Source organism: Mobula birostris, chromosome 2, assembly GCF_030028105.1.
Source record: "Mobula birostris isolate sMobBir1 chromosome 2, sMobBir1.hap1, whole genome shotgun sequence".
NCBI classification, from domain to species: Eukaryota; Metazoa; Chordata; class Chondrichthyes; order Myliobatiformes; family Myliobatidae; genus Mobula; species Mobula birostris.
In genome coordinates, this window is record NC_092371.1 from 238,285,701 (window position 1) to 238,309,951 (window position 24,251).

At 44.6% G+C, this 24,251-nt stretch overlaps 1 protein-coding gene and 1 long non-coding RNA gene across 2 annotated transcripts in view; one reads left to right on the plus strand and one right to left on the minus strand.

The window, feature by feature from the left end:
• The window catches only part of frk (fyn-related Src family tyrosine kinase), a 155,225-nt gene extending 150,703 nt beyond the window's left edge, over nt 1-4,522 (minus strand). The window contains exon 1 of the mRNA XM_072251618.1: nt 3,953-4,522. Coding sequence (XP_072107719.1) covers nt 3,953-4,329 — 377 coding nt within the window. The 5' untranslated portion in view covers nt 4,330-4,522. The remainder of the gene's footprint in view (nt 1-3,952) is intronic.
• LOC140194141 (uncharacterized) lies at nt 4,008-23,845 on the plus strand. Its single transcript, XR_011885035.1, has 3 exons — nt 4,008-4,305; nt 6,024-6,131; nt 23,274-23,845. It is a non-coding gene; the product is annotated as an uncharacterized lncRNA (long non-coding RNA).
• Nucleotides 23,846-24,251: the final 406 nt, after the last annotated feature.

Here is a 24,251-nt window from a genome sequence, read left to right on the forward strand (position 1 = left end):
TTCTCCTAAAACGAACGCTAACATTGCATTTGCCTTCCTCACCACCAACTCAACCTGCAAGTTACCCTTTAGGGAACCCCCCCACAAGGACTTCCGAGTAGTCCCTTTGCACCTCAGATTTTTGGATCTTCTTTCCATTTAGAAAATAGTGTACCCCAGTGAAACCTTTCACCATGCTTGTCACTGACGGTGCTAAGGTTTGCAGGGAAGAAGTCTAAACGGGAATGCAAAAAATAAATTTTTAGTGACATGTTGCACTTCATGGTTTTGTATGGCTGAAACATGTTGTCAACCAGCTGCACACAGATTAGTGCTCTGCAGTTAACCTACCATTATTCTGAGCAGGAAATTTTTTTTCTACACGGCCTGAAAAGTGCACGGCACTTTAGATGTTTTTAAATGCGAGCATACTTTTCCGATTGAATTTAGATGGGACTACAACTAGAGGTCATGAGTTAAGAGCGAAAAGGCGAAACATTTCTGAGGAACATGGGAAACTTCTTCACTGAGGGTTATGAGAGTGTGGAGCGAGCTGCCGACCAAGTGGTGCATGCGAGCTCGATTTCACTGCTTAAGGGAAATTTAGATAGATACATGGATGGCAAGGATATGGAGATCTATGGTCCAGGTGCAGGTCGATGGAACTAGGCAGCTTAAATGGTTCGGCAAGGACTAGATGGGCCAAAGGGCCTGTTTCTGTGCTGTATTTTTCTATGACTCTGCGACTCTAGTTTTTGTAATAAGCTTACAATGAATATTTAGAATGGAAACCGAAAAATGACATACTTTGAATTTTATTTACAGATTAAATGGTATATCAAATAAAATCATTTATAAACATTTTCTAGCTATACCCAATTCCAGCTGATCAGCAACAAAGGCTATGTGTGTGGGAGCATTTCAGTTACTGTGCAGCCACGCACACGTGCAGCTCAGTGGCTGCTGCATATGATGATTTAGTTTACCGGCAGTTTTGAACCTTGTCAGCAAGGTTGGCATTTGTCACCAATACTAACTACCCTGGGAAAGCTGTTACCTTTCGCTACTGAGGTACTCCTGATGTTGTTGGGTATGGAGGTCCAAGATTTACACACGATACTCAGTATCATTTTAATGTTGGGCAGCAGAGTAGCATAGTCGTTAGCACAACGCTTTACACTGCAGGTGATCCAGGTTCAATTCCTACCACTGCCTGAAAGCAGTTTGTACATTCCCCCTGTGACCACGTGGGTATCCTCCCACAGTCCAAAGTCGTACTGATTGTAGGTTAACTGATTGCTGTAAATTGTCCCGCGATTAGGCTTGGACAAAAATCAGGGGATTGCTGGGAGGCGATGCTCATAGGGCCGGAAGGGTCTATTCCACGCTATATGTCAATAAAATAAAAATCGTACAGAAGTGTGAATTTTTCTATTTTTAGATTCGGTGACTTAATTAACGCTAGAATTATTTCACAGCTCTGAGCATATAGTCCAAACTTCCTCCTGCTGACAGATTTAAAGTCCATCCTTAGACTAGCTTTGACCTTTGTTCCAGCCTGTTGGTCTCCTCTCACTATATCATAAAATTACCTAAATGTCATAGACTTCTATGTTTACTTTCCATAGTTATTCTGGCTGAAGGTTTTGGGCATTTAAAAAAGAACTATGGTAAACACAAGAGATTGTGCAGGAACACACATTAAAGTTGCTGGTGAATGCAGCAGGCCAGGCAGCATCTCTAGGAAGAGATACAGTCGACGTTTCCGGCCGAGACCCTTCGTCAGGACTAACTGAAGGAAGAGCTAGTAAGAGATTTGAAAGTGGGAGGGGGAGGGGGAGATCTAAAATGATAGGAGAAGACAGGAGGGGGAGGGATGGAGCCAAGAGCTGGACAGTTGATAACTGTCCAGCTCTTGGCTCCATCCCTCCCCCTCCTGTCTTCTCCTATCATTTTAGATCTCCCCCTCCCCCTCCCACTTTCAAATCTCTTACTAGCTCTTCCTTCAGTTAGTCCTGACGAAGGGTCTCGGCCCGAAACGTCGACTGTACCTCCTCTTATAGATGTTGCCTGGCCTGCTGCGCTCACCAGCAACTTTTATGTGTGTTGCTTGAAATTCCAGCATCTGCAGATTTCCTCGAGATTGCGCAGGAGCTGGAGATGCAGAACAACACAGTTTATATAGAACACTACAAACCAAAAGCTAAATTTCAATCACATACACTCAGTGACCAGTTCATTAGGCACATCTGTACACCTGTACATCTGCTCATTAATGCAAATATATGATCCACCAATCATCTGGCAGCACCTCAGCGCATAAAAGCATGCAGACATGGCCAAGAGGTTCAGCTGCTGTTCAGACCAAACATCGGAATGGGGAAGAAATGTGATACAAGTTATTTTGACCGTGGAATGATCGTTGGTGCCAGACGGGGAGGTTTGAGTATCTCAGAAACGGCTGATCTCCTGGGATTTTCATGCACACAAGTCTCCAGAGTTTACAGTAAATAGTGCGAAAAGCAAAAAAAAAAATCATCTATTGAGTGGCAGTTTGGTGGGCAAAAACACCTTGTTAACAAGAGAGGTCAGAGGAGAGCGGCCAGACCGGTTCAAGCTGACAGGAAGGCGACAGTAACTCAGATAATCATGCTTTACAACAGTGGTGTGCAGAAGAGAATTTCTGAACGTACAACATGTCGACCCGTGAAGTGGGTGGGATATGGCAGCAGAAGACCATGAACATAAACTCAGTAGCCACTGTATCAGGTACAGGAGGTACCTAATAAAATGGCCACTGAATGTATACTATCTTAATGAGATTACCAGTAAGTGTTTTTATTAAATTAATGTCACCACATTTTGCAAGTGGATATTCTGTAAATCAGTTAACATCAGGCTAAGACGACAAAAACAGTAAACAAATCCTCAGCAAACATTAATATATTTGTATATCATTGTTAATTTGAATTTCCCACAAAATATCAGTGGCCTGCAACAATAGTATACAATCCATAAGACCATAAAACATATCAGGATAATTAGGCCATTCGGCCCTTTGAGTCTGCTCCACCATTCCAACATGGCTGATTTATTACCCGTTCTCCTCCCTTCTCCCAGTAACCTCTGATTCCCTGACTAATCAAGAGCCAAAACTTTGATATGTTTTATCTCCATACAGTGTGTACCTGTTTCCTGGTCTGCAGCATACGGAAACTATTGGTGAAAGATTATCATTTTAATAACTAATGTGTTATTCCAGTATGTGAACCGGTGCATTCAAAGTCCTTTCCAAAAGCGTCACTTCTTGAAGTGCAAATCAAAAAGCAAAGATATAAACTATGTGAAAAGTGTAGAGGTCAAAGCTCTCTGAGGGCATCCCATCGCTTATTCCATGTACGCCTTGCTTTTGATTAGGACAAGGGAGTGAATTTCAACCCCAGGGAGCGCTATAAACTAACACAAGGGCATCAAGTGGGGCGCCTGGAGCATCCTCAGAATAGAAGGACGTCCCGCTAGGACAGAGATGAGGAGGATTTTTGGCGGTGAATCTGCGAAACTCATTGCCACAGACAGTTATGGAGGCCAAGTCACCGAGTATAGTTAAAGCGGAGGCTGATAGGTTCTTGATTAGTCAGGGCGTCAAAGGTCACGAGGAGTAGGCAGGAGAATGGGGTAGAGAGGGATAATAAATCAGCCATGATGGAATGGCAGAGATGGGCCGAATGGCCTAATTCTGTTCCTATGTTTTATGGTCACTGATCGGGGTTCAGAAGTCGTCTGGAGTTATCCTATTTCAGCCTTTCCAACTGATCACCATTGGTACCGACGACATTGTAGTTTTTACCAGTGTGACAAAGGTCCACTTTTACTTTGGTTGGACGGCAGCGAATAACCGCGGTCTCCGGAACACTGCCCTCTGAGGCAAACACAGACACCTGTCTAGGGCCGAACATAATAACTCGGTACTCACGGCTCTGCCTCGATGCTGCGGTCGGGCGCCACGTAGTTGCTGGGGATATATCCCTGCCTGCCTCTCCCTCGCTTCAGCGAGCGGGCCAGCCACCAGTTGTCCAGCGACTGATCGATCACCTCCAGCCTTTCGCCCGCCTCGAAGCTCAGGTCCTCGGACGTGCGAGCCGAGTAGTCGTACAGAGCCACGTAGATAATGCGCTTGTCGCCGATCGTCGACGTCTTCTGAGCCGGTTCCATGGGCAGCGGACGGGAGAGTGTGGCATTGCCGCTGGCCACCGTCACCGCCAACTCCGACTCGTTGGGCTTGGGTTTCTTGAAAACACACGGGCAAATGCACTTCAGCCAAACACAGTGAGTCCGAATGAAATTCCCCATGGTATCGCTGCTTATTTAACCTCCGCGCCAAAAACACATTGGAGAGCAGGCAACTTGCAACAAATTGTCTTTTAAAATATATATATATATACATATAAAGTAAAAATTTTTACAGTGTAAAAGAAATAAAGCAAAGAAAGCGGACTCCCTGTGCGCGTTCCATTAGCTGTTCTACCGACAACGCTCCCTGTACCTGGATCTCGAACCAGGAAGTGTTTTCGGCAGGCAAAAAAGGTGGTAGGAATCTGCACTGAAACTTTGGCATCGAGTAGACACACCTTACCCGTATCGAACAGCCTCAGTCAGGTAGCGTCCCCCCGCACGATGAAAATCTCTTCACTTCCTGGTCCGGTAAGTGCTGATTTGCCGGTGGACTATTTAAAAGAAAGGGGTGTCCTTCACAATAATTGTTAACAATTGAAATAATTGTTACTCTGGGTCCGATGTAGCACAAAAAAAACATAATATGATAAAAACACAATAATAAAAAACATAATAAATATAAAAGCATAGAATGTTCGGCAGATGCGAGATGGGCCGAAGGTCCTGTTTCTGTGCTGTACTTTTCTATGTTACTATGTCTCTAAGATACCTCATGTGTATAGATTCATTGTATGTCCAAAGGTGACGTTGGGTACTGGAGTGCCTGAACATAAGGGGACTCTGACAGGAGGTGATAAAGTCTTGGTGGTGGGTTCGTGACTGGAGGTGCTGATCTTCCGCCAATCTTGACAGCCTGAGGAATTCGGACTAAATTGAGGAGAGATACAAGTGTCAGCCGCAAGAAATGAACTCGAGTTTATGAACTTTATACAGCCTGCTATATATACCATCTCAAATAAAAAGAGTCTGCCTGTTCTGATGCGCTCCTGCCGAATACGTGGCGCAGCTTCCAGCACCCGCCGAGTCTCCAGAAGAGAACTACTCCTCCGCCGTGTGAACTCGGCGGGTCCTTCTTGATTTCAATGCTCGCAGCTGTGGATCGATTATACCCCTTAGGCCAATGAATGGGAATCCAAACTTGTAAGGTGTATTGCGTTCTGAAGAGAAGCAGAGGTGTTGCTAGGTATGATGATGAGGGAGATGCTGAATGAATCGAGAAGTGCCTAAATCTTGCGGGGTGAAACCATGCAGACAGACCCAGATATTAAATTCCACATGATCGGTGACATACTCGGTTCACCGTGGTTATGACTCTCTGAGCCTCGATTTTTCATGAAACAGATTGTTTGTCCAGACTTTTGATCATCGATGTCGAGGAGTCTGGGGAAATATTTATTTATCGACTGGTTGATGAGATACAGCGCAGAATTGGCCTTTCTGGCCCATCGAGCCACGCCACCCAGTGATCTGTGGAAAAGGGTACAGATGATGTTTGGGTCTCTGCCCGAAACGTTGACTGTACTCTTTTTCACAGATGCTGCCTGACCTGCCGAATTCCTCCACCATTTTGTGTGTGTTGCTCGGACCTCCAATATATGCGGATTTTCTCTTGTTTGTGAGTGGATCACCCAGTAATACCCCGATTTATTCTTAGCCTAATCACAGGACACTGACGAGAATTGAACCCGGGTCGCTGGTACTGTAACGCGCTGTGCTAGCCACTACACTACTGCGCCGTGATAACTTGTTTATTATTGTCACATGTACCCAAGGTGCAATGAGAAACGTTGTCTTGTCTGCCATCCATACAGATCATTTCACCGCATCAGTACATTGAGTAGTACAAAGAGGAATGCGGAACAGAATGCAGGATAAAGCGTTACAATTACAGAGAAAGTACAGTGCAGATGAAGTTCAAGGTAAGTTGTGAAATCTTATACTGTATAATGGTCTTATAACAGTGGGATAGAAGATGTCCTTGCAGCTGATGGTAGGTGCTTTTGTATCTTCTGCCCAGTGAGAGAGGGCAAAAGAGGGAATTTTCAGGGTGGGCAGTGTCTTTGTTTATGCTGGCTGCTTTACTGAGACATTGGGAGGTATCTAGTGATTCTTAAAAGATCATTACTAATGCCTTCGCGATCTCTCCAGCCACCTCTTTCAGAACTCTGGGGTGTACACCATCTGGTCCAGGTGACTTGTCTACCTTCAGATCTTTCAGTTTCCCAAGAACCTTCTCCCTTGTTATGGTAACTTCACACACCTGGAGCTTCCATCATATTGCTAGCCCCTTCCACACGGAAGACTGGTGCAAAATACATATTCAGTTCATCCACCAGTTCATTGTCCCGCAAAACTACCTCCCCAGCATAGTTTTCTAGCAGTCCAATATCCACTCTGGCCTCTCTTTTACTTTTAGAAACTTCTGGTATCCTCTTTAATATTTTTGGTGAGCTTTCATATTCCATCTTTACCTTCTGAATGACTTTTTCATTGCCTTCTGTTGTTTTTTAAAAGTTTCCCAATCCTCTAACTTCCCACCAATCTTTGCCGTATACATGCCCTCTCTTTGGCTTTTATGTTGGCTTTGACTTCTCATGTTAGCCACGCTTGTGTCATCTTTCCTTCAGAATACTTCTTCCTCTCTGGGATGTATATATCCTGTGCCCTCCAAATAACTTCCAGAAATTCCAGCCATTGCTGCTGTGCTGTCATCCCTGCCAGTGTTCTTTTCCAATCTGCTCTGGTCAGCTCCTCTCTCATGCGTCTGTAATTGCCTTCACTCCCCTATAATACTGACTTTAAATCTGACTTTAGCTTCTCAAATTTCAGGATGAATTTGATCATATGATGATCGTTTTCCCATAAGGGTTCTTTTACCTTAAGCTCTCTAATCAATTCTGGTTCATTGCCAAACACCCGATCCCGAACAGCTGATCCCCAAGTGGGCTGAAGCACGAGCTGCTCTAAAAAGCCATCTCGTAGGCACTCTAGAAATGCCCCCTCCTGTAATCCAGCACCAACCTGATTTTCCCAATCTTCCTGCATATTGAAGTCCCCCATGACTATTGTAACATTGCCCTTTTGGCATGTATTTTCTATCCCCGGTTGTAATTTTTAGGCCACATTCTTACTACTGTTTGGGGATCTGTATACAACTCCCATCAGGGTTTTTTTACCCTTGTAGCTCCTTAGCTCTATCCACAATGATTCAACACCTTCTGACCCTATGTCACTTCTTTCCGATGATTTGATTTTCATTTTTTACCAACAGAGCAATGCCCCCCTCTCTGCTTTCTTGCCGATCCTTTCAATACAAAGTGTATCCTTAGGCATGAAGCTCCCAGCTGTAATCTTTACATCATACCTACCAATCTGCAACTGTGCTGCAAGTTCATCTACCTTATTCCATGCAATGCGCACATTCAGATACAACACCTTCACTCCTGTATTCACCCTTTTCAATTTTTTCTGCTTTTTACATTGCAACTCATTCTGTTGACTGAAATTTTGCCCTATCAACAGCCTCTCTTCACTACAAAATTGCCTCTGTAAATCAGCTACCTCACCCTTAACACTATTATCTGCCTTTCCTATGATGATACTTGCATTGAAATATAGGCAGCTCAGGATACTGGTCACACCATACTCAACCTTTAGATTCCTAACTTTGAAGTCTTACCAACATGTCTCCTCAACTTCTCCACCAACTGTTCTGGCATTTGGGTTCCCATCCCCTGCAACTCTAGTTTAATCCCCACCGTGCAGCATTAACAAACCTTCCCGCCAGGGTATTAGTCCCTCTCCAGTTCAGATGCAAACTGTCCCTTCTGTACAGGTTCCACCTTCCCTGGAAGAGAGCCCAATGATCCAGAAATCTTATGCCCTCCCTCCTACACCAACTTGTTAGCCACGTATTAATCTGTGTAAACTTCCTCGTTCTGGCCTCACTAGCACCTGCCACAGGTAGCAATCCTCAAGGTCCTGTCCTTCTATTTACCACCTAACTCCCTGAAATCCCTATGCGAAACCTCGTCACTCTCCCTACCCATGTCATTGGTACCTACATGGACCATGACTTTTGGCTGTTCACCCTACCACTTAGAAATGCTTAGATTTGATTATGAGGACACTCAGTCCTCGGTTATTGTCAGTTAGAAATGCATGCATTAAGAAATGATACAATGTTCCTCTGGAGTGATATCACAAAAAACAGGACAAACCAAAGACTAACACTGACAAAACCATATAATTATAACATATAGTTACAGCAGTGCAAAACAATACCATAATTTGATAAAGAGTAGACCATGGGAACGGTAAAAAAAAGTCTCAAAGTTCCGATCAACTCCTGATAGTCCCCGATAGCAGGTGGCAGAAGGGAGAAGCTCTCTCTGCCATAAACCTCCAGGCGCCGACAACTATCGATGCATTGGAAGCACCCGACCACAGCCGACACTGAGTCTGTCCGAAAACTTCGAGCCTCCGATCAGCCCTTCGACACCGAGCACCGAGCACCATCTCTGCCGAGCACTTCAACCCCGTCCCAGCCACCGAGCAACAAGCAAAGCCGAGGACTTGGGGTCTTCCCCTCCGGAGATTCAGGATCTCACAGTAACAATGGCAGCGAAGCAGGCATTTCGGAAGTTTCTCCAGATGTTCCTCCATTCTCTCACGTCTGTCTCCATCACATCAGGATTGTGCACGGCACCCTACTTGACAGATTACAGATATCATTCACCGGAGTGGCTGCGCAAGCTGCGTCTCACCGCCATCTTCTCCTCCTGCTGAGGGCTCGATTAGAGATATCCTGTACCCTGGCACCCTGGAGGCAACATACTCACCTCATTTTCACCCACAGAACCTCCTCTCAGTTCCCCTAACTAACGATCCCCTGTCACCACAGTGTGCTTCTTCTGCCCCTTCCCTTTTGAGACACAGAGGCAGGCTCAGTGCCAGAGACCCAACCACTGTGATTTCCCTCTGCTAGATTATCCCCCCTGACAGTATCCAAAGTGACATATCTGTTGTTGAGAGGTTGGCTACAGGGTACTCTGCACTCTAGTCCTTTCCCTTCCTGTCACCCAGTTTCCTGCATACTGCACCTTGGGTGTAACTACCTCTCTATATGTCCTGTCTATTACCCTTACAGCCTCCCAAATGACCTGGAGTTCACCCAGCTCCAGCTCCAACTCTTTAACGTGGTTGGAAGCTGTACCTGGACGCACTTCTCACAACTGTAGTCGTCAGGGACACTGGAGGTCTCCCTGCCTTCCCACAAGAGGACCATTTCACTATCCTTACCTGGCATTTCTGCTGCCCTGGCTGAGCAGATATAAAGAATTGGCAAGACCTGACGCAGGCTGGGAGACCGTCTCGCTGAACACCTACGCTCTGTCACCCAGAGAAAGCAGGATCTCCCAGTGGCCACACATGTTAATTCCACGTCCCATTCCCATTCTAATATGTCTATCCACGGCCTCCTCTACTGTAAAGATGAAACCACACTCAGGTTGGAGGAACAACACCTTATATTCTGTCTGGGTAGCCTCCAACCTGATGGCATGAACATTGACTTCTCAAACTTCCGTTAATGCCCCTCCTCCCCTTCGTACCCCATCCCTTATTCATTTATTTATTCCTTTCCCTTTTTTTCTCTCTTTTTTCTCCCTCTGTCCCTTTCACTATACTCCTTGCCCATCCTCTGGGTTCCCCCCCTCCCATTTCTTTCTCCCTAGGCCTCCTGTCCTATGATCCTCTCCCTTCTCCAGCCTCGTATCCCTTTTTCCAATCACCTGCCCAGCTCTTAGCTCCATCCCTCCCCCTCCTGTCTTCTCCTATCGTTTCGGATCTCCCCCTCCCCCTCCCACTTTCAAATCTCTTACTAGCTCTTCTTTCAGTTAGTCCTGACGAAGGGTCTCGGCCCGAAACGTCGACTGTACCTCTTCCTATAGGTGCTGCCTGGCCTGCTGCGTTCACCAGCATTTTTTGTGTGTGTTGCTTGAGTTTTACTTTCCTTTGCTGTCTCTGAATGAAGCCTCAAAGAGCTAAAGCCTTAAGATCACCACTCTATGTCTACTCAGGCGACAGCCACTGGCTTGCCCCTGGCTTCCTTCAATTTGGTTTTACTAATTAATCCCAAACACTGATCGGCCACTGGTCAAAACTCTGTTACGCTGCCGCCACCTGCCCCTGCCTTTTATCCTTGGGCAGTGGACCTGACTGAAGTCCTCTCCTCTCCACACTTCCAATGTCTGGATTGACCGCTGGTCAAAGCAAAGGTTTTGACTCTTTGCAGAGGGTAGCCCAAGTATGTAGAGATGAACAGAAAATAATATCAATGCATATCACGCCTTTGTATGTTATGAACAATTTACAAATAATCAATGTTTGATTTCCTGGTGGCAAACTAATTTTCTGGGATTTAGGTGAACATTCTGGCTTATGAAGTGACTGCATGGTCTAATATTGGGCACAGCCAAATCACCAACTAGCCAGGCAAAGCAGAGTTTGAAAATGTAAGCCCGATGTCCAGGGATGCACCTAGCTACTGGGTTTTGTGAAGGAGAGGCTGAGAGGTAAGGGAATGTCATTAACTGTACGTAAGTCAGATCATGTCTATGTGCAGATAGACCGTAAAACCAGAAGACAAAGGAGCGGAATTAGTCATATTGGCCCTTCGAGTCTGCTTGGCCTTTTGATCAACTTAATTTCCCTCCCCATCCCATCTTCCTGCCTTTTACCTCTGATTTTTGACCCACTTACTAAACAGGAACCTTTCAATCTCTGCTTTAAAAGGTGCTGGGCAAAGGCCGGCAATGACATAAAGGATCCCGCTCAACCTGCTTCTGGGCTGCTTGTCCCACCTCCATCAGGGAAGAGGCAATGAAGCATCCTCGCCAGGACCACTGGGCTCAAAGTCAGTTCCCTGAAGCTGTCAGGCTAATCAACACCTCCGTTCATTAAACCAGCTCATCAGCAACCACACCTCCCGCCCCCCACCATGACATCCACATCCTCTCCACAACCCTTCAGCAGCCACTTTACACTCACACTCCGCACCTCTTACCTGCACCAACACAGCTACTGTTACTTGTACAATAGAACATAGAACATAGAATAGTACAGCACAGTACAGGCCCTTCGGCCCACAATGTTGTGCCGACCCTTAAACCCTGCCTCCCATATAACCCCCCACCTTAAGTTCCTCCATATACCTGTCTAGTAGTCTCTTAAACTTCACTAGTGTATCTGCCTCCACCACTGACTCAGGCAGTGCATTCCACGCACCAACCACTCTCTGAGTAAAAAACCTTCCTCTAATATCCCCCTTGAACTTCCCACCCCTTACCTTAAAGCCATGTCCTCTTGTATTGAGCAGTGGTGCCCTGGGGAAGAGGCGCTGGCTATCCACTCTATTTATTCCTCTTAATATCTTGTATACCTCTATTATGTCTCCTCTCATCCTCCTTCTCTCCAAAGGTAAAACCCTAGCTCCCCTAATCTCTGATCATAATCCATTCTAAACCAGGCAGCATCCTGGTAAATCTCCTCTGTACCCTTTCCAATGCTTCCACAATGTGTTTTATAGGTTCATATTTATATATTTGTTGTGTTCTTCATGTTTATTGTGTGTTTTATGCTGTATCAGATCCAGAGTAAAAACCTTTTCATTCTCCTTTACACTCGCGTCCTCCAAGAGAACCACAGCCTTGTGGTTATGTTTGGAGGCTTGCTTGCCTCAATGATCCGGAGAGCTATGTTAGCTGGAGTCAGAGCTTCAGTCACAAACTAGAGAAAACCTGCAGATGCTGGAACTCCAAGCAACACACAAAATGCTGGAGGAACTCAGCAGGCCAGGCAGCATCTGTGGAGAGATTACAGACGATGCTTCGGGCTGAGACCCTTCAGCGGACTGCAGAAAAAAAGATGAGGAGTGGAGTTAAAAGGTGGGGGGAGGGGAGGGTGAAAGGTGAAACTGGGAAGGGGAGGGGTGAAAAAAGAGTTGGCAAGTTGACTGGTGAAAGAGATTCAGGGCTGGAGAAGGGGGAATCTAATAGGAGAGGACAGAAGGCCCTGGGAGAAAGACAAGGGGGGAGGAGCACCAGAGGTGGGCGGGCAAGGGGATAAGGTGAGAGAGGGAAAGAGGGATGGGGAATGATGAAGTGGGGGGGGTGGCAATTTTCGGAAGTTAGAGAAATTGATGGTCATGTTATCAGGTTGGAGGCTACCCAGACAGAATATAAGGTGTTGCTCCTCCAACCAGAGTCTGGCCTCATCGCGGCAGTGGAGGAGGCCTTGGTTAGGCATACTGGAATGGGAATGGGAAGCGGAATTAAGATGGGTGACCACTGGGAGATCCCACTTTTTCTGGAAGACGTAGCATAGGTGCTCGGCAAAGTGGTCTTCCAATCTCACCAATATACAGGAGGCCACACCGGAAGCACCAGACACAGTATATGACCCCAACAGGCTCACAGGTGAAGTGTCACCTCACCTGGAAAGACTATTTGGGGCCCTGAATGGTAGTGAGGGAGCAGGTGTAGCACTTGTTCTGCTTGCAAGGATAAGCACCAGGAGGGAGATCAGTGGAAGGGACGAAGGACAAAGGAGTTACAAAGGGAGCAATCCCTGCAAAAAGCAGAAAGTGGGAGGGAGGAAAAGATGGGCCTGGTGGTGGGATTCATCTCCAACAGAATTCATTTTCAAGGACTCTACAACTTTTTTTTACAAAATCTACAATGTAATTTTTATAAATGACCTGGATGAGGAACTGGAGGGATGGGTTAGTAAGTTTGCTGATGACACAAAGATTGGGGGTGTTGTGGATAGTGTGGAGGGCTGTCAGAGGTTACAGCGGGACATTGATAGGATGCAAAACTGGGCTGAGAAGTAGCAGATAGAGTTCAACCCAGATAAGTGTGAGGTGGTTCATTTTGGTAGGTCAAATATGATAGCAGAATATAGTATTAATGGTAAGACTCTTGTCAGTGTGGAGGATCAGAAGGATTTTGGGGTCCGAGTCCATAGGACGCTCAAAGCAGCTGTGCTGGTTGACTCTGTGGTTAAGAAGGCGTACGGTGTATTGGCCTTCATCAATTGTGTAATTGAATTTAGGAGCCGAGAGGTAATGCTGCAGCTATATAGGACCCTGGTCAGACCTCAGTTGGAGTACTGTGCTCAGTTCGGGTCGCCTCACTACAGGAAGGATGTGAAAGCCATAGAAAGGGTTCAGAGGAGACTTACAAGGATGTTGCCTGGATTGGGGAGCATGCCTTATGAAGACAAGTTGAGTGAACTCGGCCTTTTCTCCTTGGAGGGACGGAAGATGAGAGGTGACCTGATAGAGGTGTATAAGATGAGGAGAGGCATTGATCATGTGGATAGTCAGAGGCTTTTTCCCAGGGCTGAAATGGTTGCCACAAGAGGACACAGGTTTAAGGTGCAGGGGAGTAGGTACAGAGGAGATGTCAGGGGTAAGTTTTTTACTCAGAGTGGTGAGTGTGTGGAATGGGCTGCCAGCAACTGTGGTGGAGGCGGATACGATAGGGTCTTTTAAGAGACTTTTGGATAGGTACATGGAGCTCAGAAAAATAGAGGGCTATAGGTAAGCCTAGTAATTTCCAAGGTAGGGACATGTTCGGCACAACTTTGTGGGCCAAAGGTCCTGTATTGTGCTGGAGGTTATCTATGTTTCTATGTTTCTGGTCTCAGTATTATTTTTTTACTTATTTATTTTCTTTTTGTCTTTACGTAGTTTGTCTTCTTTTGCATATTGGTTGTTTGTCAGTCTTTGTGTGTAGTTTTCATTGATTCTATTGTATTTCTTTGTTCTACTGTGAATGTCTGTAAGAAAATGAATCTCAGGGTAGTATATGGTGACATATACAGTACTCTGATAATAAATTTACTTTGAACTTTGAACTTCCGTTTTCCTCTATTCTATAAGACAAAAGACCATAAGACATAGGAGCAGAATTAGGCCATTTAGCCCATCGATTCTGCTCCACCATTCAATCATGGCTGATCCTTTTTTCCTCCTCCTCAACCCCATTCCCCGGCCTTCTCCCTGTAACATTTGATGCCATTTCCAATCAAGAAACTATCAATCTCTGCCTTAAATACACCCAATGACTTGGTCTTCACAGCTCCATGCGGCAACAAATTACACAAATTCACCACCCTTTGGCTAAAGAAATTTCTCCACATCTCTACTTGGAAAGGGCGCCCCTCTATCCTGAGGCTATATCGTCTTGTCCTAGACTCTCCCACCATGAGAAACATCCTTTCCACATCTACTGTGTCTAGGCCTTTCAACATTCAAAAGGTTTCAATGAGATCCCCCCTCATCCTTCTGAATTCCAGTGTGTACAGACCCAGAGCCATCAAACGTTCCTCATAGATAACACAATTCCTGGAATTGTGAACCTCCTCTGGACCCTCTCCAATGCCAGCATATCTTTTCTAAGATGAGGGGCACAAAACTGTTTACAATACTCAAGGTGAGGCCTCACCAGTGCCTTATAAAACCTCAGCATCACATCCTTGCTCTTGCACTCCAGACCTCTTGAAATGAGTGCTAACATTGCATTTGCCTTCCTCACCACCACCTCAACCTGCAAGTTAACTTTCAGGGTGTTCTGCACAAGGACTCCCAAGTCCCTCTGCATCTCAGATTCCTGGATTTTCTCCCCATCTAGAAAATAGTCTGCACATTTATTTTTACTACCAAATGCATGACCATGCATTTTCAAACATTGTATTTCATTTGCCACTTTCTTGGCCATTCTCATAATCTGTCAAAGTCCTTCTGCATTTTCATCTATTCCATCATCTAAATCATTTATATACAGCATAAATAGAAGTGGTCCCCTGTAGAAAACCACTACTCACTGGCAGCCAACCAGAAAAGGACCCTTTTTTTCCCACTCGCTGCCTCCTACCAATCAGCCAATTCTCTAACTATTCCCTTGGTGTATGTAATGAGGTGTGTAAGCCTTTCAGTTTATACATATATAAAATGAGACAAGAACTAGAGGTCAAGATGATATATTTATTTAAGGGAACCCTGATGGGAAAATCAATCAATCAATCAATCTCTCTCTCTCTCCCCCCCCCCCCCCAGATGCTACCTGGTTGGCAGGATACTTGGTAGTGTGGAGGAGCAGAGGGATCTGGGGGTACATGTCTACAGATCCCTGGAAGTTGCCTCACAGGTGGATTGAGTAGTTAAGAAAGCTTATGGGGTGTTAGCTTTCATAAGTCAAGGGATAGAGTTTAAGAGTCGTGTGGTAATGATGCAGCTCTATAAAACTCTGGTTAGGCCACACTTGGAGTACTGTGTCCATTTCTGGTCGCCTCACTATAGGAAGGATGTGGAAGCATTGGAAAGGGTACAGAGGAGATTTACCAGGATGCTGCCTGGTTTAGAGAGTATGGAATATGATCAAAGATTAAGGGAGCTAGGGCTTTACTCTTTGGAGAGAAGGAGGATGAGAGGAGACATGATTGAGATATACAAGATATTAAGAGGAATAGATAGAGTGGATAGCCAGCGCCTCTTCCCCAGGGCACCACTGCTCAATACAAGAAGACATGGCTTTTAAGGTAAGGGGTGGGAAGTTCAAGGGGGATATTAGAGGAAGGTTTTTTACTCAGAGAGTGTTTGGTGCGTGGAATGCACTGCCTGAGTCAGTGGTGGAGGCGGATACACTAGTGAAATTTAAGAGACTACTAGACAGGTATATGGAGGCATTTAAGGTGGGGTGGGGTTATATGGGAGGCAGGGTTTGAGGGTCAGCACAACATTGTGGGCTGAAGGGCCTGTACTGTGCAGTACTATTCTATGTTTCTATGTTCTATGTTTAGGGGGCATGTGCTATAACAAGACGCTGGCTAAACTTGGGTTGTTTTCTCTGGAAGGCCGGAGGCCGGGAGGAGATCTGATAGGGGTTTATATGATTAGAGAGACGTAGGTAGAGTGGACAGAGAGTATCTGTTTCCCAGGGTTGAAATATTTAATTCCAGAGGGCATGCACTGAAGGTGAGAGGAGGTAGGTTCAAGGGGTAAGTTTTTTCACTCAGAGTTGTGGATGCCTGGAATGCACTGCCTGGTATGGTGGAAGAAGCAAATACATTATAGGCTTTGAAGAGACATTTGGATAGGCACTTAGATGTAAGGAAGATTGAGGGATTTCGACAGGGTGTAGCTAGGAGGGATCAATGTTTGGGTGGTTTTGTTTTGCTTTTTAGCTGATTCAGTACAACATTGTGGGCTGAGTCACCTGTTTCTGGGCTGTACTGTTCCATGTTCTATCTCTCATGCTACTCACTTTATTAGTTTCAGGTGTACCCAACAAAGTGAGTGTATGTATAACAAATACCCTTAAATATTTTTAATTGGCTTGCAAACTTTTAAAATTTAAACTGAAACTTTATGTGAAATATATTACATAGATTCATTCACTGTTTCAGATGTAAAATATTTGTGAGAAATGCACCTAAAAATTGTGCATGCCAAAGAAAAATTTGTATGTTTAATTCACAATGAGCAAAATGATAGTGCAAAATTGAAATACAGGTATGCGTCACTTAACGTCCACGATACGTTCTGTGAAATCAGACGTTATGTGATTTGGACCTTGTGCGAACACCATATTATATATTTAGCAAACCTATATGGAGTACTGCAGTGTACCTGTATTGACTAAATAGCTAAGAGCTTACACTAAAACTGTGTACTGTACACTATAATACATACATATATACACTAAAGTTTTTTATTTCATTTTAAACTTTTTAATTTTCTTCACTTTTTAAACTTTCATGTAAACGCTTTCTTAGCCTATATTACACACAATTTACCAATATCGTAGTCTAGTCCTGCTTTTTCTTTAAGCATTTCAAACAAGCTCTGTGCCTTAGCAGTGATCGTCAACGTGCTGAGAGGGATTCTCTTTTGTGTTGGGTCCTCAATCCATCTCATTAGCAATTTCTCCATATCCGATATAGTTCCCTCTCACATTTTCGTGAACCTTGTAGTTTTCTGTGAAGCCAATCCTTTAACAGCTTCAAGAATTTTTTCTTTTTTTTCAGGATCGTCGTGATTGTTGAGTGTGACATGCCTAAATCCCAAGCAATAGCATTCACTGGTTTTCCACTTTCATATTGTTTAATAACCCAAACACGAGGAATTCTGCAGATGCTGGGAATTCAAGCAACACACATCAAAGTTGCTGGTGAACGCAGCAGGCCAGGCAGCATCTCTAGGAAGAGGTACAGTCGGCGTTTCAGGCTGAGACCCTTCGTCAGGACTAACTGAAAGAAGAGCTAGTAAGAGATTTGAAAGTGGGAGGGGGAGGGGGAGATCCAAAATGATAGGAGAAGACAGGAGGGGGAGGGATGGAGCCAAGAGCTGGACAGGTGATTGGCAAAAGGGATATGAGAGGATCATGGGACAGGAGGCCCAGGGAGAAGGAAAAGGGAGAGGGGGGGAAAAACCCAGAGGATGGGCAAGGGGTATAGTCAGAGGGACAGAGGGAGAAAAAGGAGAGAGAGAGAGAAAGAATGTGTGTATATAAATAAATAACGGTTGGGATACGAGGGGGAGGTGGGGCATTAGCCTTGTCTCCCCCCCCCCCTCTGCTTTCCGCAGGGATCGCTCCCTACGCAACTCCCTTGTCCATTCGTCCACCCCATCCCTCCCCACCAATCTCCGTCCTGGCACTTATCCTTGTAAGCAGAACAAGAGCTACACATGCCCTTACACTTCCTCCCTCACCACCATTCAGGGCCCCAAACAGTCCTTCCAAGTGAGGCGACACTTCACCTGTGAGTCGACTGGGGTGATATACTGTGTCCGGTGCTCCCAATGTGGCCTTTTATATATTGGCGAGACCCGACGCAGACTAGGAGATCGTTTTGCTGAACACCTATGCTCTGTCCGCCAGAGAAAGCAGGATCTCCCAGTGGCCACACAATATTAATTCCACGTCCCATCCCCATTCTGATATGTCTATCCACGGCCTCCTCTACTGTCAAGATGAAGCCACATTCAGGTTGGAGGAACAACGCCTTATATTCCGTCTGGGTAGCCTCCAACCTGATGGCATGAACATTGACTTCTCAAACTTCCACTAATGCTCCACCTCCCCCTCATATCCCATCTGTTACTTATTTATATACACATATTCTTTTTCTCTCTCTCCTTTTTCGCCCTCTGTCCCTCTGACTATACCCCTTGCCCATCCTCTGGGTTTTCCCCCCCTCCCCCTTTTCCTTCTCCCTGGGCCTCCTGTCCCATGATCCTCTCATATCCCTTTTGCTAATCACCTGTCCAGCTCTTGGCTCCATCCCTCCCCCTCCTGTCTTCTCCTATCATTTTGGATCTCCCCCTCTCCCTCCCACTTTCAAATCTCTTACTAACTCTTCCTTCAGTTAGTCCTGATGAAGGGTCTCGGCCCGAAACATCGACTGTACCTCTTCCTAGAGATGCTGCCTGGCCTTCTGTGTTCACCAGCAACTTTGATGTGTGTTGCTTGTTTAATAACCTTTTGTTTCACTTCCAAATCAATACTTTTCCTTTGCCTCTTGCTGCTGCTGTCACTAAGAGTGGTTTTGCTGCATTTGGAAGCCATGATGCACTTTACGGTAATATTTTTGAAAGAAAATTAAACAGGGAGATAACACTACTACACTCAAGAGACACGCGATACACGAGGTTGGTTATCTCCGCTACGTCACATTCTCCGATTGGGACAATGGACGTATATGCGATTGGATGTTGTCCGAATGGACGTTAAGCAAGAATGAAGGTGCAAGAGACATAATGACATAATCACAATTTATTCATATAACATACGATCTTCAAAATGAATAAAAATCTAAATCTAATTCATGGTGACAACTTTAGATCTTGTGACATAAATCGCAACTGGACACAATAGAGTCTTGCGGATACAATAGGGTCTTTTGAGAGAATCTTAGGTACATGGAGCTTAGAAAGATAGAGGGCTATGCACTAGGGAAATCCTAGGCAGCTCCCAGAGTAGGTTACATGGTCGGCACAACATTGCGGGCTGAAGGGCCTGTAACGTGCTGTAGATTTCCTATGTTTCCATGTTTCTATATTATTGGGTCAATATACCACCTAACCCCAAAAAAATTGCAAACAAAAAGTTTTATGATCATTTATTGTCTATTCGATGTGGAGAACAACACATCAAAAGTTGGACAATTTTGACACACATGAAAGCCTCCAAAAATGACATCAAAAAACAAGATGGCCTCCAGCAGAAAAACGTCAAAAGTCTGAATGATAACGATCAAATTGCAAGTTTTTTAAACCTGGCGTTTTAATGAATGCTCTTTTCACCAATGGTTTTCAAATAACGTAGTTTTTGGAATGAAAGTTGCATTTGTACTGACGTCATGATGTCATCAATGACGTAATCAAGGAACAACTATGGTATTAAGTACTGACATCATGACACATAATATGCTACCTTATGGATTCTCAGATGCAGTCTTGTTCATCATCCTCTTCTATCACTGGCTCATTTGTCATATTGTCATAGCTGCCATCTTTGCAATGCCCACATGCACTGGTTCAATCCAGCCCATGCTTTCTGCAGGTACACTTTAGCGTATTGCAGCCTCCCGAACAGTTGCAGTGAATCATCTGAATAAGTACCTCTGGAGCTGCCTTTTGTCTGTCATCACTGGAACGAGATTTTCCCCCTTCTACCCTCCATCCCCACTCAGACGGCTCCATTTCATCACTACAGCCCATCCACTCCATAACCTGGTAGTAAGTCCGCGGGGAGTGAAATTTACAGGCTGAGGTGACTCATGGCAAGACGTGACGAAAGTCTTAGCTCTCGCAACTTTCTTGCAGAGCATATTGTATCTGATAGATGTCAGGGAGTCGTTCTGATTTCCATTGAACAACCCCACCATTGCCCTACAGCCATTGGTTTCCACAGCATCCTGACTTTGCTTTGGTGAACAGAACGCTTTCGAACAGTCTCTGATTCCCTTTTCTTTCATGATGATTCTTTGGAACCCCGACTTCTTTCCGATCCCAAATTCTCTGGACGTTGAGTCGCATCCGGTAAAGGCGTGGAGAAACAATCGATCATCACAAGCTGCTTCTCCGAGTATCTGCTTAAGGACCTTGATATTATAGGCATTTGATTTCACCTTGTCCGAGCGGAAATAGAGTTCAGTGCAGTTTGTTACCACTACATGGTAGAGCAAGAGTACGAGGAGATCTGTGTCTTCTCCAGCGAGGGTGGTAGATTTGAAAGCAGACATTGCGACGGCTGCTTTTGCAATCTCAACGTCAGCATTTCCTTCAGCTTGAATCACTTCGCAGCCTCTCTGTCGCAAACGTGCCATGATGAGCTGGATAATTATCTGCTTGTTTGTCTCATTCAACAAGAAGTCCTCCTTTTTTCCAACAAATTTTGTCGCCATTGTAATGTTCACCTTGTTCGCATTCAAATTTCTACTTCGACGCTGATGAGTATGGTCCTTTATGCTTGGCCCAACCCCATAACCATCAAACACTACAGTGGCCCTGGCATAGTGTTTGATAGTGAATGAGGTGTAGTCATCTGCACTTGAACTGTAGATGTACCTCTCCATCCATCTTAAACGGTGCAGAAGTGATCCCCATCTCAAACATAGTGATCTGTCACTGGGACAGTCTGTGTGACAGCATTGTCTGATTTGGAGGTGACATAGTTCTTTATCACTTCTGCCAGTTGTGGCTTATCCGGCTGGTGCGAGATGTTCTATCTTCAAACATAGTCATCGGATATGGACAGAGTTCCTAGTTCATCACTTCGTCTAGCCGGAGATCACCTGTCTGTGACACAACTAGGAACCTCTGGAATAACAATGCTGGATCTATGGTATGGTCTTCAGCAACTTCCACTGCCCTGCTGGATGCTAGTGTCTTGACCTTCGAACTTCTTTTGTGCGAATATGAGAAAACAGTGTCCATCCATCTTCCTAATTGTGTCATTTCCTATTGCAAACAGATCATGTACGTTGACATTCTCATTTGCATAAACACCTGTGATGATGTTGTGCAATGATTTATCATCTGAAAATGGCATGAAACAGTCCAGTTTTGCTGTGACTTTTTCAAGGTCAGCCTCATCTCTACTCACTCTGGAGGTGGACAACTCCTTATGTTGTTCACCTGCTGTGTAACTATTCACAGTCAGTTCTTTCATGGCGAGGTTGTCAGAAGATGACACAGTGGAAGACATAGTCCAGACTGCTCTCTGGTGCTCTGACATCCCATTTCCTCGCGTTAGGCCCCCTTGGCTTTTTAGTGAGCACATTAGTGTCTGTTCTATCACAAGATCAGAGCCAAGGCCAGCCCAGTATTGGCTGCTGCGTCTGATTACATGGATCCCAGAGTGGAACTTGTGATGTCGTCCTCCAATGCATGTATCTTCTGGAGATAGAGACGAGCTGACTTCAGATAATTTGGATGGCCAGCGGCCGCGAATATCGGCAAGCAAGCTGAGACGGCGCTGAGATGCATCACCCATGACCCCATTTGATCAGCAGCAACAGGTGCCCTAGCAACCCCTACCGTGCGCTGGTAGTTGACCCACAGCGTGCTGCTTTTGGAGGTCCCTGCCAGTTCATCCTTTCTGAGAGTTACAGTGTTGTCAATCCTGAGAATGCAATCTGATTTCAACAATGACTCTAAGTCACTTGCGCCAGTCTCCATCAGCGTGTACAGTCTCTCAATTTCCTCCGCTTGGTCTTGAAAACCAGGGTCACCCTCCACGATCCTCCATTTTATACCACAATTATGGCACTGCCGTTGTTAGAAACAAGAGAAATACAGCAAAATAAGACAGATATGGGTCCAATTCTTATCACTGGCGGCCATTTTTTTAAACGTCAGCTTTTTTTTACTTTCCCATGCTCCGTTTCTGTCGAACTTTTGATATGTTGTTCAGTATGTCTGAGAGTACAAGAAATGACCATAAAACTTTTTTTTTTACAATTTTTTTGGGGTAGGGGTATTTTAGCACTATATTGACAGCATCAATAAATCAGATGATTAATAAGTGTCCACGCACATTTAAGATTTCAAGGAGAATCCGTTGATTATTCTGTGCTCTCGCTCTAAAGATTTGGATCACTAGATTTATTTTCTGACACATTTGACTTATTAAAGCACGTTGGATGCAGGTATGTGATTGAACTATCATCTGGAACCAAATTCTCAAAACTGACTCAATCAATGTTACAAAGTTGTAATTTACTTTCTTTCTATAATTCTAAATAGTAATAATATTCTTATTGAACTATTGTATATATAAACATTTAATATACATTCAGTGACAACTTAATTACATGCATCTATATACCTGCTCATTAATGCAAAAATCTAATCAGCCAGTCACTCCATGCATAAAAGCATGCAGATGTGGTCAAGAGGTTCAGTTGTTGTTCAGACCAAACATCAGAATTGGGAAGAAATAAGTGACTCTCACTGTGGAATGATTGTTGGTGTCAGATGGTTTGAGTAGCCGAGAACCTGCTGATCCCCTGGGATTTTCATGCGTAACAGTCTCCAGCGTTTACAGTGAATGGTGCAAGAAACAAAATGCATCCAGCAAGAGGTATTTCCGTGGCCAAAAACGCCTTGGTAATGAGAGAGGTCAGAGGGGAATGGCAAAACTGGTTCAAGCTGACAGGAAGGTGATAGCAACTCAAATAATGTATTACAAACAGTGGTGTGCAAAGGAACATCTCTGAATGCTTAACACGTTGAATCTAGATGGAGTACAGCAGCAGAAGACCACAAACATACACTCAGTGACCATTTTATTAGGTACCTCCTTATAATATGTGGTAGAAATGATAAATTGGAAAAGAGCTGAAAATACAATTGAAATACTATTAAGCACTGAAACTGAGGTCTAACTAACAGAAGATATACTTTTATTGTTGGAAATATATCCAAAGATAAATCGAAATTTATGCATTTTTTTAGGCTTGTTAAAACTTAACTATGTTGAGTCCCACAGACCAGCGGTCCCCAACCACCGGGCCGTGGACCGGTACTGGGCTACAAAGCATGTGCTACCAGACCGTGAGGAAACGATATGATTTGGCGATATGAGTCAGCTGCACCTTTCCTCGTTCCCTGTCACGCCCACTGTTGAGCTTGAACGCACGCGAGGTCATTACGCACGCGTCATCCATGTCAACGCGGGAAGGAGATCAACTCCTCGAGCTTGCAAATGACGGCGGGCTAAAAAGTATGTTTGACATAACATCTCTGCCGGCATTCTGGATCAAAATCAAGGCTAAATATCCTGAGATTGCCACGAAAGCACTGAAAACGTTGCTTCCATTTCCAACATATCTCTGCAATGAATGCAATGAAAACTAAATTGTGGAATAGACTGGACATAAGGAACTCCCTTCGAGTATCGCTGTCTCCCTTCACCCCTCGATAGGATCGTCTTGTCGCAGGGAAACAAGCCCAGGGCTCCCACTGATTCAGCGATATTGGTGTGTTGCAATGATTTTATACGTTCATACGGGGAAAATATGTGCTGTGTGTTTAATATCCAAACGATACTTAAAATGTTATGATGCTATTGACTTATAAGTGACTTATAATTGACTTATCACTATATTCATGCAAGGAAAATATGCGCTGTGTGTTTACTATTAAATTCATTAGATAAACCCTTTTAGAAACGATATTTTAGATTATGAAGACATGCAGTCCTCTTTTATTGTCATTTAGTAATGCATGCATTAAGAAATGATACAATATTTCCTCCAGTGTGATATCACAAAACACAGGACAGAGCAAGACTGAAAAAACTGACAAAACCACATAATTATAACATATAGTTACAACAGTGCAACAATACCATAACTTGATGAAGAACTCCATGAGCACAGTGTATTAGCCACAAATTGAGTGTATTAGCCACTTATCACCTATATTCCGGTCATGATTAACACCCCCCCACCGAACAGAATCGCCA